The sequence below is a fragment of the Strigops habroptila genome, chromosome 9, assembly GCF_004027225.2.
Source record: "Strigops habroptila isolate Jane chromosome 9, bStrHab1.2.pri, whole genome shotgun sequence".
NCBI classification, from domain to species: Eukaryota; Metazoa; Chordata; class Aves; order Psittaciformes; family Psittacidae; genus Strigops; species Strigops habroptila.
In genome coordinates, this window is record NC_044285.2 from 11100810 (window position 1) to 11117776 (window position 16967).

Below are 16967 nucleotides of genomic sequence, written 5' to 3' on the forward strand. Positions count from 1 at the left end.
AGTGCAAGGTCCTACATCTGGGTCGGGGCAACCCCAGGCACTGCTACAGGCTGGGCAGAGAAGAGATTCAGAGCAGCCCTGCAGAAAAGGACTTGGGGGTGTTGGTTGACGAGAAGCTTAACATGAGCCGGCAGTGTGCACTTGCAGCCCAGAAAGCCAACCGTATCCTGGGCTGCATCAAAAGAAGCATGGCCAGCAGGTCGAAGGAGGTGATCCTGCCCCTCTACTCTGCTCTTGTGAGACCCCACTTGGAGTACTGCGTACAGTTCTGGTGTCCTCAACATAAAAAGGACATGGAGCTGTTGGAGCGAGTCCAGAGGAGGGCCACGAGGATGATAAGAGGGCTGGAGCACCTCCCATATGAAGACAGGCTGAGAAAGTTGGGGCTGTTCAGCCTGGAGAAGAGAAGGCTGCGTGGTGACCTCATAGCAGCCTTCCAGTATCTGAAGGGGGTCTACAAGGATGCTGGGGAGGGACTCTTCCTTAGGGACTGTAGTGGTAGGACAAGGGGTAATGGGTTCAAACTTAAACAGAGGAAGTTTAGATTAGATATAAGGAAGAAGTTCTTTACAGTGAGGGTGGTGAAGCACTGGAATGGGTTGCCCAGGGAGGTTGTGGATGCTCCATCCCTGGCGGTGTTCAAGGCCAGGTTGGACAGAGCCTTGAGCCACATGGTTTAGGGCAAGCTGTCCCTGCCCATGGCAGGGGGGTTGGAACTAGATGATCTTAAGGTCCTTTCCAACCCTTACGATTCTATGATTCTATGATTCTACCTGAGCAGCTCTGGACTTCAGCGGAGTTGCATGCAACCTTTCAAAATTTGATGTTGATTCCCTTCTCCCAACCCCAGTATCTTCAGCTCTAGATAATATGTATGTTCATCTCTAATAGTTTCTGTCTTTAACAATCATAAAGATGTCTATTTCATTATTTTATTTTGCTGCAGTTACTTCTGATTGAAATATCAAATCCCACTTGACATTTAAAGGTCATAATGAAAACTTATAAAATTAGCACAGGCTATTAATGAAAATACCTGCTGCTTGTTAGCAGGTGTGGGGTTTTTCTGTTTTAAAGTACATTCCCTTCTAGTTAGAAATATATCAAAATTCCAAGGTACCAAAATGGCCAAGGACAAGTCTGATCAGTTTCTTTTGGTAGTCTATAGCACCTCCCAGTGTCTATTAACACGTTTAAAAGAAAGCAAACCAGCTTACAAAAAAGGGAAGGTAAGGCATGTATGCTATTAAAGGTTGAAGTACTAATGCTAGGAAACTCCTTCCAAAAAAACCCCCAAAAACCCACAGGTAAGGTGGGCACTCAAGTGTTTTGATTCAATGATGGAGATGAGTGGTGTTTGTTAGTCCCCTGTTGAAGTTATTGTGGTTATAAATGCTGTGGGAGAGTCATGTTTCTGTGCTTTCCTTCACAGTTTTGCATTGATCTATCAATGTTCTGACTGTGCTTAGTTTTGAAAGACTGCATACTAAAGGAAAAACTTAGTGTTTTTAACAAAGTATCTAGACTTTTTAATCATTTGATCCTGGTTTGAATTGTCACATTCTCGTTAGAAATTTAAAAGAACAAATGCTCAGTTGGAATAAATTGATGTAGCTTCGCTGATGTTAACTGGAATTTACCTGTCTGATTCAGCCTGTTTAGAATATTACAGTCTTCTGTTGATAAACCGTGCAGGTACTAGATTCATGTAAACTCCTCATTTTGTACTTTGTTTCAAAAGCTAAATAATAGTCAAGAGATCGTATTGATTGCATTGGTATTTTTATTGGTTTTTGGTGTGTTTGCATGAAGTTGTGGGCCACATCTGTGAATATCCATGTCCAACTTTTCAGCACCAATTGTTCCAGAGAATTTTTTCCATTTGTATAAATGATGTCATGTGTTATGAAAGTTTTAAAGTGTGACAATTTGGTGCTATGATTGTTAACCTCTATTATATTATTGCCATAGGAATTTTCACTGTTAACTTTTTCTTACCGACGTTTCTAAATTACATACACCAGAAGGCTAACTTGACCTTTCCATCAGCTCCTATCCAGAATTAAAAATTAAAAATAAAGTCAAAGGTCAAAAAAGACAATTGAAATGCAGTTGCCAAATATAGTCATAGACAGTCAATTATGCAATGAAAGCAGTGTGCCACCCAAGAAGAGTAACAGCCTGCATTTGCCTAAACTTACTCTGTTTTGATGAGAAAAGTGTTCCAAAATATACTACTAGTTGATACATTTTGTAGTGTGGAAAAGTATAATTATATGCATTAGGATGTCTTGGTTTTCTAAGCTTTAAGGAAGATAGAGAGGAAAACCAGGTTTGTTTGTACTCTGGGGTCCTAGAAATCTAAAAGAATCACTTTCAGATACTCAAACAATACAGAAAGCTGGAAGCTGGAAAGGGAGATACTGGTTTTGTTTTGCAAGACTGACTGTCCAAGGAATTATTTTTTTTTTTACCAAACTCTGTGAGCCTGTAGGAAAATTGCTTCTTTAAGATTCATCTGAGCTCTGTGTTTCTTTGTCTAGCTACTGACTTCAGTTATATTAGTTATATTCTATTAGTCAATTGATATTCTATAAGAAAAGTATCTAATATCTTCAACATGAACACACAATTCTTTTGTAAGTTTGGAAGTTTTTTCACTAACAATTTTTAAAGCTCTTTACCCAGAGCTGAATAATTATTTTTCATAGAGGCACAGAGAGTTTGAAGAATTTTCCCAAAGTCTGTAAGCAAATTGCTTAAAAGTTTGGATTAGCCTCAAATCTCTTGAGTCTCAGGTCAGGACCACTTCAGCACATTTCTTCAGGATGGAGCAATAACTGCTTAATGATACAATACTGATTTTTTTGTACATTCAGAAATTCTAAACAATGGGGGGAAAAAAGCTGTGGGGGGGAAGGGGCTGCAGTTTGTCTTTTTAAATGTATCTTGCAACTGCTTCTGCAATTTGCTGCTAAACTTGATTAATGGTTCCATAAAGATGTAACATTTCTCATTTCTGATCAATCTCAATATGGAAAGATTCAGAAAAACTGACAAGTCAGAGCTGAATTACAAAGGTATATGAAGGTCAAATGAATCAGTTTAAGCACAGTGTGTATAGATTCAGTTTAGATGTTTTTCACTGTTCATACTGAGTTTTGAAGCACAGACAGGAAGATGACATACCCTGTTGGTGTATGTTAACTTGTGAGTCTGCTGCCTGTGCCTGAGCCCAGGGGTTTGATTCTCCCCTCACAGAGTTTACGCAATCGTTTTGTATTCATGGTGAGAAGAAAGCAAGCATGAACTGCTACTGTTCTGACGTTACACATATTTTTCAGTTGGTAAATGCCATGGAACAGACAAAGCGATGAATAGTTTTAATTGTGTTTTGTGGTACCCCTGTCATACTGTGTCAGTTGAGCGCTGATCTGGATGTTGATGTGTGAGATCTAAAGAGTCTTGCTGCAGTGGTTCAAGACTTTACTCCCTCCTTTCTTCTCACTTTTCCCAAAGAGTACCCTTATTGAAAAAGTCAGTAGAAGCTGTAAGACAGGTATAACTCAGCTGCTTCTGTTATCTGTATCTTTGCTAGAACCCATCTTCAGCAGCAGTTGATGGTGAAAGGCTGGGATTTGTGATTAAAATATAGGTGGAGAGTCTGTTGTGCTGAAACTTGAGGAGTGCTAGATCTGCAAGCAGTGCTAGACAAAGAGCTAGAGAGGGAGCAGGGAGATCTGTTATATTGAGATCTGATTAATCACTGTAGAGAGAAAGTAATCCTTGGCACTGTAGGCTAAGTTTTGAGAGGATACACATAGATTGCCAGTGAATTAAATCTCTTATAACTGAAAAGATTAGCAGAGTACTAATGTGAAGCAAAAGCACTTTCACATTAGTGAAGGTTTTCTTCTGATGCCAATATATTGGTTGAACCAGCAGCCTCTTGAAAAATCAAGAATGCAGTTGCAGACAGACTTCATGTTTGGTCAGAATACACCTAATCCCTAACTGAATATCAATACCTGCCTTGAAATATCTGATTTTCAGATATTGAATATTTTTGGTCCTCTAAGTAATATGTATTTAAGCAACAGAAATGAAAACTTATATAGTGGCACAGCATGCGTAGTCCAACATCTGTTTTGCTCTAAGCAGCATGTATAAAATGCTATTGGAAATAATTTTGATTTCTAAACAAGTTTGAGTATTCAACTACTAAGATGCGTATAAAGTTTATTTTGTCATGAGTTAGGGTTTAGGTTCGAAGAAAACTGAGTTAAAGTTAATTTAATATTGCTGAAAACTGACTTGTTGGATTTTGATCAAAATAGAAGTGTTTTGCCCAGATAAAAAAATCTAAATCAAGATTTTGGCCAAGATGGCAGTAGACTTTTTTTTTTCTCTCTCTCTCCCCCTTCTCCCCCCTCCACGCCTCCACTTACCCCCCCCCCCCCCCTTTTTATGGTTGGTTTTATCCACTGAATAGAAGAGGAAATAGGCACTTTCTGGGTTTAGAGCGCACAGGGACCATGATAGGATCAGACATCTTAGGATTCAGGTTCCAGGAAGGCTTTTCTAGTAACTAAGAGACCCTTTGAAGTCTTTAAAATGAGATTCCAAAGGCAACAGAGCGTGAAAAGTCCTAAAGCATCATCCAGTCCTAGTTGTAAATCCTGTTGATAGAGTCAAAATAAACTCTGATTCTTGCTGCCCTTTTTTTTCTGAACAAAATCAAATAAAATCTGTCAAAATTCATAAACACAAACTGAAAGGAGTACACAAGCAGTAGTAAGGAGAGATTTATTTTCTCTCAAAGATGGAGTTAACAAATTGCTGCGTTATCTCCAAGATTTGTTCAGTCACTCTCACTTTTTACAATCATGAATTCGAAAAGTCTGTTTCGTGTGTCCATTTGGAATATTTTACATGAACAAGATGCTTTTTTGTTTTGTTTTTGTTTTTTAATAAAAAGCATATAGTTTAGGCTTGGACAGAGGATAGTAAGTGATTGTCAGAGAGAAAACTATTTATGAATAATGACAGACAGTTTTTTTTTCTGGGTGACCTAATCTCTTGGCGGCTTCCTAATTCTTGCTTTTAGTTTTTCAGTATGTGACTCTCAGTTCTCACTCTGCCTTTTAGTGTTCAGAATGAAAGCAAAGCTGTCAGGTGCAAAGTGATTTCCTCTGCTTAGTGGAGATCACTGTCCTCTGATTTGCTTACTTTACTCTTGAGTTATCACCTTCATGTCCACCAGAAGGCTCTACTGCTTTCTGAAATGTGCACAGAAAAATATTATTTGGATGCCTAACAAGGGCATCACTGTTGTAAAGAGGATTCAACAGCTTGCTTTCACTGAAACTGTTCATTGGACTAAGCAGTTGACTTCTAATGCATTTTGAAACAAGTGAATTATAAATACAGAGTAATTGCAATTGGTGAGTGAGAATTTGATTTAGTGTTTAATTTTGTCATGGAATTCCAGGCCACATATATTTAATACACTGGCTTTTGAATTAAAATCTTAAGAAATTCGAACACTTTCTTTATTTTTGCTACTCCTTTCATAGGATGTGTATATATATTCTGTAACTTGCTAGAGAAGTTCGAAATACAAAGAACCTAATTCCTCACCATCCTGGCAGCCTTACATTTATAGTCTTGACTGATGAGAGACGCTCTGAATTTTAGCACTTGCTAGAATGATGATGATGATATTCTACAGACATTTCTCAATGTGAGGATTGCTCTTCACATTATTCATGTTCACAATTCATGGGCTGAAAACAAGTAGTTGACTCTGTCTGCAAAGCTGTCAATGAAGCTTCCTTTATGAAGCCAAGTTATAATAGTTAAAAATACGATTTTAATCTTTTTTCATGTTAGTATCACATGTTAGTGATTCAAAAGGGAAAAGGATTCATTTTATTTATTATGTAAGTGGAAAATTAGGATAAAATAAGAAGACACTTCTTGGAGCAACACTTTTTGTACCCATTGATTAATTTGACTGCAACTGTTCTGGGATTCTATCCTGAGAAACAGGTCTGGTTTACCTTCCACTAACTTTCAGAACTAGAAATCACAGATCAAGAATATGTGAACACCCAGGTTAATACATCTTCGTAATGTTTATGATTTTTAAATTATGCTTTTCAGAGCCCCTGCATAAAAATAGCCTGTTTATTTTTCAAATGTTAAAAATTCTGCTTAGGGGAAGTGTATTATTCCAGGTGGGTTTTGGGGGGTGGAGGGGTTAGTTTTGTTTTGGTTTTTCCCTCATATCATAAATTATTTTCTTTATAGGTATTTTAGTAGAAAGCCATAAACACATCTTCAAGAAGCTTGCTCACATGCCCTCTTGAATTGAGGGTATGACAAAAAAGTGTTTCTCAGAATATTAATTTTTTTCAGTTTCTCAGAAAATCCAAGTTATCAGTGTTCACATTTTTCCAGTCCTCCTTGTCTATATTTCTCTGTTTTACTTGTCCAACAAAATCATTTGGATATTATTTCCTAGTATACAGTAGATAAATTATATCAAGAGACATAAACTTAAGATGGTGGGAGACTTCCCACATACTTTAGCTAAATGTAGTGGAGGCAGTTCACCATAGCACACATCAGTTACCAGATAAACCATTCAAGTATTGATTGTTTTTCCTCCTGCTTCTTGTTGCATTTACCAGAAAAAGAATTCAAAATTTTTTTCACTGCAATATAAATGGAAAGGTTTAACAACTTTAGGTTGTCCTTCTGTAATCTGTAATAGTTAATTACCATGACTAAATATTCATAAAGTGTTCAGAAAAATACAGGAAAATGGCTTGCCATTAGCACAAGATGATCTGATATTCTCTAATGGTTTCACTACAGACCATTTCAGGGTGTCATTAGTGTGCTCCAGCATCTTGCAGAGAACTGAGAACCTTTACATTACTAGCAAAGCTTTTACTTCAGCATCATGGAACTAAAAAAGGCAAATTTATAATTATTCATCTCTGTGTGCTGTCATATCTCTGTGAAGTGTTTGTAAATAATAACAGGAAAAAAAAGGGTACTGTTGATATTAATTTATCTGCAAAAATTTAGAAGAAACTATTTCAATAGTTAGCATCAGTTTTCCCAGTGAGTTTTATGGGAGCAACATTTCACTTCAAAACTAGCCCTATGGATTTCTATTGTAGCAATGTCCTGAAACTCAATGGGAGTCTTCTTGAATACGGACCAAATAAATTATTTGGCTGCTGGCCATGTGTTTTCTTTCAGAGGAATATGGTTATTCACTACGTAATAGTGCAGGAAGAAAAGAGACATATGGAAACAAATTTTAAAAGAAACAGTAACATTAGTCAATGAAGTTTTAGCCATGCAAGTTGCCAAGCACTTAATGTAGTCATGAAGGAAAGAAATAAATTATGAAGCCCACTAGCCAGGCGCTTAGCATGCAAAAGTGCTGTTCTTACAGAAAATAAGCAGGCAACTTCAGTTGAAAGCTGAATTACGCTAACAGTTCTTGAAGGCTGATTTATTGATTGCTTTTGCTGCTGCTGTTATAAAAGGCACAATAATACATACAACCTACATGAAAACTGTTTTTAGTAGCATCCTTGGAAATATATTTGTCTTTTCAGTTGGCTGTAAACACTAGACCAGCATGTCTCTGCCCCCTTTTCCTTACAATTTTGTTTTGAAATATGCAATATAATCCCACATATTCTCCTGTTGTATCTTAATAATGTTATTTCAAGTAGATGTCATGTTTTTCTAAATAAACATTATGTTTGTAATAACATGAAAGTCAAAGTGGCAAAAAAAAAAAAATGACTGTAAAATCGATGCCTTTAAATGGAAGATAAATGTTTGTGTGAAAAATACAGATCAGTACAACAATTCTCTTGCCAGTTCAAAACTTGTATTTGGTAGAGCTTTGCAAACTATTGTATGTCCATTCTCTCTAGATGAGTCATGGTTTTGGAAGAAAGGGGAAAGAGTATTTTTTCAGCATCACGATCATTGTAATAATGAACTGCAGAAACTATAATAGATTTTGTTCCTGGCTTGGCAAACTATCTAAAAGATTTTGCAAGAGAGTTTACATAATTCTTTCCATTTAACTTTCTAGTATTGCATATGCTTTAATTGTTAACTCAAACACACCAAACTTTTAGGTAGTTTGTGGACTATATAAATGTGATTTAATGTTTCATAAGTATTTTATGAGCAAAGTTTGTGGTTATACATTTTCATACTTACAACCTTAATTCACTTGTTAAAATAGGCTCTCTGTTTGCTAATAGTTACCAGCTGTAACTAATACATTAGCAGATCTACAATGTAGTATTTAAAATGACGCATTTCAAAATCAATAACAAATGTCCTGCTGTAGGATTAATTGGAAAACTTGTCTTATACAATGCTCAGTACACTATACAAAATTCTTTTGAGATTATGATAAATCAAGGAATAGGAGAAAATGATGTGTAACTTTCTAAAAACGTAGAAATAGGAAAAGCAAAAATATTACTTACTGTAGTTGTTGTTTGCTTCTCTTGTCCCTTTTACTTTGCCTCGCTTATCAATCCTCATATACCACTGAGTTCGACAGAAAAGTCTTCTCACTCTTACATCCCCCCCTTCCATATAATCATAGCTTCTGGTATGTCGCTCAGGGCTGGAACAGTTCACATTTGTAGCCATTTGCTCTGGAGTCATGTCATTGCAAGCTAAAGATATAGTGCCCATTAGAAAGATAATGTAAAAGTATGATCTGTAGAGCAAAATTGGCAGGATCCATGTCAGTATCCATTTGTGCATTATAGTGCAGTGTTCTGGGTGTTCATGAACAACATAATGAAAATTAAATCTCAAGTAGACTGTTGCTCTTAGGTCACCGACCTGCCTTCTGTCTTTACGAGTTACAGATTCACTTAAATGAGAGTGTTCCCTCTTCTAGAATTCTGATCGTTATTCCTTAATAGTTAGTGGCGAAATAGAAGAGCTTCTTAAATATCTCTTCAGTCAGAATATCCTTTAAAGACACAAGTTATAAAAACCTTTGTTGTCGTGACCTTCTGTACTACTTGAATTTGCTGCTTGCACTGAAAGTAAAAGATCTGTGAGAAAAGGTGCATGTATAAGTCTTTATGCTCAATTGTTGTTACAAACATGCAAGGATACATTATGCTACTGAAAGTCACTATACATAAATGTATGACATGCTGAGCTGACTTTAAAAGTATGCAGATGTCTATACAATAGATATCTCTCACACAAATTTTTTACATAAACAGACATTTAAACTGATTGTAAACATAGCTCTGTCTTCAGTTTTAAGTCCTTGCAAAAATCCCCTTAATGCAGTTGAACTACTTTCTCATGCATGGTACAATTCTGCTGATTACTTCATATCTATATATTCACTATTAGCATAATCTATCAGATAACTTTAGTTCAAATTTCCACAGACCTCATAGTCTTAGCTCTGTATTTTTTTTATTCCTACCCTTTTCAGCTTATTACTAGAAATAGTTTTCTTAATGCTTTTTTAACATCTAGCATGTACAGATGAAAATAAAAGTTATTAGCCATTAGAAACTATTAACTGTTCTTGTAAAGGACAGATAACTTACTTGTTCCTGTTGATAAGAGCTGGATACACAAGTACTCCATTTCTGTTGTCTGCTTTTTGCAACATGAGACACTCTACTGTAGCTACAAACTTTCTCAGCTCAAAAAGACTCCACCAGAATTATAATTGTTTCCATAAATCAACACGCTGGAGCGATGGTGTGTATGTGCTTATGCGTGCGCGTGCATGTGTGTGTTGAGCCTGTTGTTCAGTCCTTTTCGATAAATACCTTTGCTGACCTCACTTGGAAGCAATTAGAATTTAACCAGTCAGCTGTCAGTTGAATGCACGAGCAAAAATAAAAGGAGACTCGCATTGTATCGTGTCCAATGGTCATCAGAGGGAGCTATGTACATAGTTTATGCTTTAAATCTCCAAGAATCTACTTTCTAAAAACATATATTCTGTGGTGTGTGGATAGAATTGCTCCGCATGCTAGCTAGTGTTTCTGTGCTTGGTTTAGGTCAGTTTTCTGTCCTTAAGAAATTCCTCCTTCTCTCTTTTGTACTCACACATTTATCTCTGTTTGCTTTCAAATCTTTTCTGCAGTTTGGTGGATTCACAGTCTGTGTAGTGGCTTTCTGATGGGTATGAAACATGTGGGTCCGTTATGTACTGTGGAGAAGGGTGTGCTGGGGCCATTATAGGTCATGCACTATATCTTTTTATCAAGGGATTTTTATTTCGTCAGGACTAGGTGAAAATGAGAATGTATATTTGGATGTTCAGAGACTGATGTTCAAACACAACCTTTATCAACACAAAAGAAAAATTACTTCTAGGGAACAGCCTGGTTCCCTAGAAATGGCAGCAATGCAAGAAAAACTCTTATGCTGCATACCAACCAATGGGTGAGCAGCAGACTTAAAATACAGAGAATCAAAATAATAGGTAGATATTCCTGATTTTCTGCTTCTGTACGCTTATTTCCATCTTTGGCACCAGTCTGCTATCCAAAGTCTATGTTCCATTTCACCCTTAAATTCTGTTGAATTTCCAGTAGATGTATTTATAAAACATAATGAAGCTAATTTTTCAGTACCTCCTTATCCTGTTTAATTCCCACATTGTTGATGTGCAAACACCTCAGACCCTTTAGTAAATAACAGCAACAATCAAAGTTTGGAATTAACCCACATATTAAGAGTAGTTTACTTACCTTTAGTAGTCTGTACTTGATAATATAATGCAGTTTGTCATTCCCTGCATTTATTCCACCTTTACTCTTTCCTCTCTGTAAAAATGGAAGTAATGTAATAATGAAGTAAACTGTAGAGACAGTTAAAAATCATAGAGAGTACATATGTGCCACCTTGTGGTGAGGGGGACATAGGTGAATTGGGCTTTTTCACTGAAGTGATCCAAAATGAGCATAAAGGTGTATGGCACCAGGCAACCTTTTATTACTCAGCCTTTCCTATACACAAACACAGAGAATGAATCATTTCCTTCCTTTACATCCTCAACTTCATTCTCAGTTCTCACTTGGATTAATCCCATTTGTCACTCGCTTTGCATTCTTCTTTTAACCATTTTCACTCAAAGTCCAAAGTTGATCATCTTTTCTTGTCATTGGCTCCATTTCAGCATATTGGGCTGTTCCCCATATTGTGTGGCTCAGCCTAGTTTTCCTAGCTCAGCAAAAGGCTCACCTTCCTGATATGAGAGGTATGGCACTTCGGCTTTCAAAGGCAGGATGCCTGCAGTAGCCACACAGAGAAGTGGCTTCCATGAAGTTAACCCTTGTAAACTGTGATTCCAGCTATTTCCAGTTTGACTTGTATCATGTCAACCCATGACCACTATCCTGACAAGAAGTGGGGACTGAAGTGATTTATCCCAGTTGTGGTTTTTACCAGTACATGTGCTGGATTTATTTCAGTATGTTCTCTGATCCATTCCACAGTCAGAATTCAGAATGATAGCAATGAAAAAAATTCATGGCATTCAAAAGGCTTATCTGTTGTGTATTATAAGGAAAGCAACCAAGGATGAAAGTTAATCTGTGTTTTACTCGGCAAAGTGGGATGCAAGTAGAAATGTTTCTGTAAATATTCTGGGTCTTTTATGTGCAATACCAAGTTTCACTTTCAGTCCATACTGGTTTTAATTTTTCTTTTTCATTGCTAACTTATTATTGTTTCTGACAGTTAGTAACAGGAGAAAAAATACATACCTGAGGTTTTGGTTCCAGAAAGCTGGAGCTACTCAATGTCCAGGCATAGGCATGTATTTCTCTTGGCTCTGAAAAGATAAATTGCTTGCTGTAAGTGTGTTTTTTAAGTGGTGACTCAGTTCAGATCTTTATGAAGTTTTGTATTTAGAATAAATGAAAATCAGTTTAAATAGGGCTCTAGCTCTAAGTTTCATCAGTGAACAATGCAGTTGATCTTTAATTACTGTGATAACATTCATATCCTCACATTTTTGTAATTATAGAATAAGTTTTTTTCACAATGCTTTAACTGCAGTTTTATTTAATCACCAAGTTTTATGTCGTGCTATACAACAAGTACAGCTGCATATTTTTTAACGAAATGCCATCTTGATCTGCATATACAAGTCAGGATTCTTTGCATAAATCTCTGATCCCTTGAATGATCCAACCTGCTTCTGTTTAAACTAAGCATAACTAATATCTCTTCACAAATAGAACTGGTTTAGTTTTATGGAAGATTTAGCTTGACTGGCGCTTCTTCCTCTTAACTTCTTACAAGCATACGTGCCCAAGGCTCTGCAAATCCAATCCCAAGCAAGTGTTTAATGATATGTAGAAGTTGTCCACCTAAAATGCTAGTGATTTTGCATTTCTTTGGCACAATTATATTTGAAGAAACGTGTTAAGGTATCGGGACCAGGTGAAGCATGCAAAATACACATGCTGTAAGCCATCCTTTAATATTTGAAGTTGCCCTCTTTACGTTAACCCATGCATCGGTTCCTGCTTCCTAGTTGATAGACAGTTGTCCACAGCATTGCTCTGGTGAACTTGCTGAAGAGAAAAAAGTGGAAATTAATTCCAAGCACTTTTCTCCCAGTTATGAAGATTATGCATAGGCCTCCAGTTGAAATAGAAACAGCTTAATAAAGTCTGTTCCCTTTTCCCTCACATAGGAAATTACTTTTTATCCTTTTATATGAAAACAGGACTGTAGGGATCCATGATTTCCCAATCTGAAGGCGGGCCTGTTGAGATATGTACAGCCCAGGTTTGGCATTGGGTCATGAATGCAACTTTAAAAAAAACCCAAACATTTTGTCCAGCTTGCCCTCAGGGCAACACATACCTGCTAAGAAACTCTCATTCTGTTGCTCCTTTTTCCCTGATCCAGTTCAAATTTGCTTTAGAACATCTTTCAGAACTTTAAGAATTTAAGACAGGAGGAAGGTAAAAAGCTCTGTATTGGACTTTAAACCTGAGATGTTGGGTTTTAATGCCCTGTGGCAATAGCTAAAATGGGATTGGAAGGTCCTATGGAAAAGATTCCGCAGATGTGAAGGTGCTAAATGTTCCCATGGTTGAATACTTATCCTTAGTTCACTGATCTCAGAAATCAGGATTAAATCAAGGTTGATGTTTGCTGCATGCAAGAGACACAAAACAGTGTTACCGCTTGTGCATTTCTTCTGTCAACATTGACCTCTGAAAAACACTGCAACACGTGTCCAAAATAGACTCATATAACAAGGCAGTAAAAGCAAAAGAGATGAGGAATATGGCACTTTGGTTCAGATTTGTCTTTTCAGGTTGTAAACTTAAAAGTAAATTTCAGATTAAAAAATGTAGTCATGAATCCTTTGTCTGCCTGGCTATAAGAATATCTTTCTGGTTTTGGTAACTGGTGTGGGTTATTAAAATCATATTGAAAAGACAAAAATAAGTTTTTCGTTGCAATTTTCAAAACAGATCCCTGAAACATCATTCATTTCTTTGTTTCCTCCTATTCATCCAGATCATATTGAGCTGATTTAAATCTACAGGAAAATTGGAATGGGATACAATAGATACTAAAAAAAAAACAACCCCAAGAACAAGAAAACTCCCACCAAACTATCAAATAGTTGACAACTATATAGCAGCTTCCTATTTTTTTGTTAGTTAGCGATAGCAAATGTGTTTTATAAAGCTTATTTTAGGGTAAACAAAGGCTGGGAATACTGTAGCTTGGTCAGTAAGAAACTTAAAAGGTAAAGCCATTCAAGCTTTTTTCAGTAGGACAATGGAGTATCATGATAGCGCTTTTCCAATAAGAATAAAAAAAGAATGCAATGGCAGTCAGATGAATCCTTCCTTTCAGAATGGAGTTTGTACAGTATGGGGCTATGAAAAGTGTCCTTGTTTTTCATAGTTTGATAAGCGTCAGCTTCAGGGAATCCTATTTGCGGTGATATCGGGACACTCAGACTGTGGTTTTCCTAACCTAAGATGTCACAGAATTGAATTGTAACAGTTCATTTTTGGTGGAGATACCAAAAAAAAAAAAAAAAAAAACCCAAAAAAACCTGATAGGAGAAAATACTAAGGAGAACCATTTGCTTTATCTTCTTTATTACCAGGTATGAAGTTCAGAAGTCTGTCTTTCTGAAGCGATCCATATGTTTGTATGGAAATTTTACTTTTACCAAAATACTTACCATGTAGTGATTACTTCTGCCTGATTTTAAATATAGTCTTAAAAAAACAAAACAACAAAACCCAAATGTGTAGCATCTTTTTGTATACACAGATGGTTGGCTCAGAATCAGCTTGAAGACCTAAATTTGTGGAACTTTGCTGAAGCATTTTCTAAAAAACTAGCAGAAAACTATGACTTTACATGTAATCATTGAATTTTACATTAGTAGCAATGAATATAAAATAAGGTATATTTAGTTTCTAAGTCAGAGTGTAGCTATACATAGGTATGAATATTGCATGTAATTTGCATAATCAAATCTTGAATTATCTATGTGTGTTTTTTCTTTGTAAGTTAGCCACTTCTAACCCTTCACCTAGGTCCATATGTAGCATAACTATTAGTATAACTTACTTGGTGGTTAAACATTTTATGGCCCATATAAAAATAATTTATTAATAACTTCTAAGTCAGGAATAAAGCTTTATTGCCATGAAAATATGTATCCATTATTACCCTGCCTATCTGCTGTTCTTTTAATCCTAGAAAACAATTTCAGTTTTTTCTAATGGGAGTCCACCTGAAGGCAGATTTTGGAGGACAGATTTCAGCTTTTTTTTGTTAATCGTTTTGAAATCTTACTGAAGAAAGGTTGATCGAGAATGAAAAATTATCCTTTTATTCAAATATTTCTTTATATCTCTAATTAAAACCTAGTCATGGAAAATAGCTAGATTGTGCAAATTATATGGTCCTCTCTTTGATCTGCAATACAGGTTGCACTCTTCAATTAATCCACAATAAAGCTGAAATTTTTAATAGACTTCCAGTAACTACCTGTTGGCATTTAGTTAAGTGGCTGTGCACGAAGCACTGCATTTTCTGATATAAAGATGCTACCAGTTAAAGTAAGAAAGAAAAAAACTGTTAAAAGGATTAGTAAAAACGTACAGCAAGCATAATGGCACGTGGCTTAACATCTTATATAGATACAGACCTGTACATAATGAAAGGACTTGCAGTATCACCTACTAGTAGATAACCTTACACGTATCTGTGTAAGGTAGTCTATAACTCATTTGAGAGTGAGCTGGCTGGGCAAAAAGAAGAGATAGCAATTGGTCAGAATTTGCTGGAAAATGGGGAAAATGCTTTGGGTGGGAGAGCACTAGGATTTCATGAGGAGGTTGGGATTGGGCACTCCCAGGAATGTGCAGAGCAAGAGAAAAGCCAGCACCAAAGGGAAAAAGTTCAGAAGGGGAACTGGGGAAATGTGAGGAAAGGACAGGGACTAAGTATGGAGGTTGTGAGTCAGTAGACAAGGAAAATAAACCAGGAACATTTGCAAAATCCTTAAGTGGAATGAAGCTTTACAGAAAAGCAATTTCTTCAGCTGCCCAGGGGCCTACATTGCAAATCTTTTGCTATGGCCCAAAGTATTAGGTGCCTCTGTGTGCTTACAGCCGCCTTCTACAGCTGTGAGTTTCTCCAATTAAATAGGTCTGATAGATCCAATATGTGCTGCCTGTTTTGCGTACTCCAGGTGTAAAAATGCTCCTGTGATGGAATTTTAAAAACCTAAGCTCACACATATATATATGCTCTACATCAAAACATTATTAATGTGGTGATGTAAAATACTCCAACAGCACAAAATGCAAGGTTTCCATCTCATGCATTAAATCAGGGAGGGAACTTGTGAAGAAAATGATGATGACAAAAATTAGTCTGTGCATACTCAGACACAACCAAAACAGTGTTACCAAAGTAAGCTTTTGGCATCTCCATCTACTTAAGCAAGTCCAGGATTTCACCTGAGGTTTAGCATGGATTCCTTCTTTATGGTTCTGTTATTTGCAAGTGGTTTAGGTCTTGAGATTTACCTAGACATTTTTTCAGTGAGTGGCTCTTTTCCATATAAAGTAGCTGGTATAATCAGTACAAACAAATGCAGAATAACAAAATGTGAGACTGTGCGCGGCACAAATGCTACTGGATTACTACTGTGTACTTAATACTTGTTTTTAGGAAGCAGCTGGAGTAAGACCTTTCCTAACTTTCAGCTAATTATATGGTCTATTATTACACGTGTTCTAAAAGCAAAATAATGTAGGGAAAAAATGCCGTTCCCCTCCAAAGCTGTGCTGTTTTCAGAGAGTTAAAAATTCACCAGTAGATTCAGAACAAGCGCAATTGTCTGTAATGACTGCATTATTTATTACCCATCTGTCAGAGACAGGGACACCACTTAGTCACAAAAGTGTAAGGTTTTCCAGCTGCTTACCATTTGAATTATAGATAAGCATTTGCTGAACTGAGGAAATCTAATAAAAGTGTGTCTTTGCTAGAGAATCCGTGTTAGTAATTGGTTTACTGACCAATTGAGAGAATGAGCTCCACCGTATTTCCTCACTTACTGGTAATGAAATCCATGATCTCCTAATAAATCTATGTAAATTCAGGCCATAATAATAATTTGATAATCTAATAAGGGAGTGAAAGGAGGAGGTAAAGTACTAGGAGTCTGAGTGCAGTTCATCATATCAACTTCAGGGTTAGAACAAGCATGTTGGCATCGTTCCTGAGGTATCTAGTGTGGACATGGACTGGTGAGATAGATTTTCTAATTATAAAAAGAAGAAAGTGTTGAAATACCTTTGTATTCAAAGTAGCTGAGTAAATTGAGACTGCCAAAACTGCAGTTTCTTTCAGAG

The 16967-nt window shown here is 36.5% G+C and overlaps 1 protein-coding gene across 1 annotated transcript in view; it reads right to left on the reverse strand.

Moving 5' to 3' along the window:
* The window catches only part of FGF7 (fibroblast growth factor 7), a 31809-nt gene extending 21962 nt beyond the window's left edge, over positions 1–9847 (reverse strand). The window contains exons 1-2 of the mRNA XM_030498186.1: positions 9639–9847; positions 8538–9107 (exon numbers count right to left, since the gene is read on the reverse strand). Coding sequence (XP_030354046.1) covers positions 8538–8823 — 286 coding nt within the window. The 5' untranslated portion in view covers positions 8824–9107; positions 9639–9847. The remainder of the gene's footprint in view (positions 1–8537; positions 9108–9638) is intronic.
* Positions 9848–16967: the final 7120 nt, after the last annotated feature.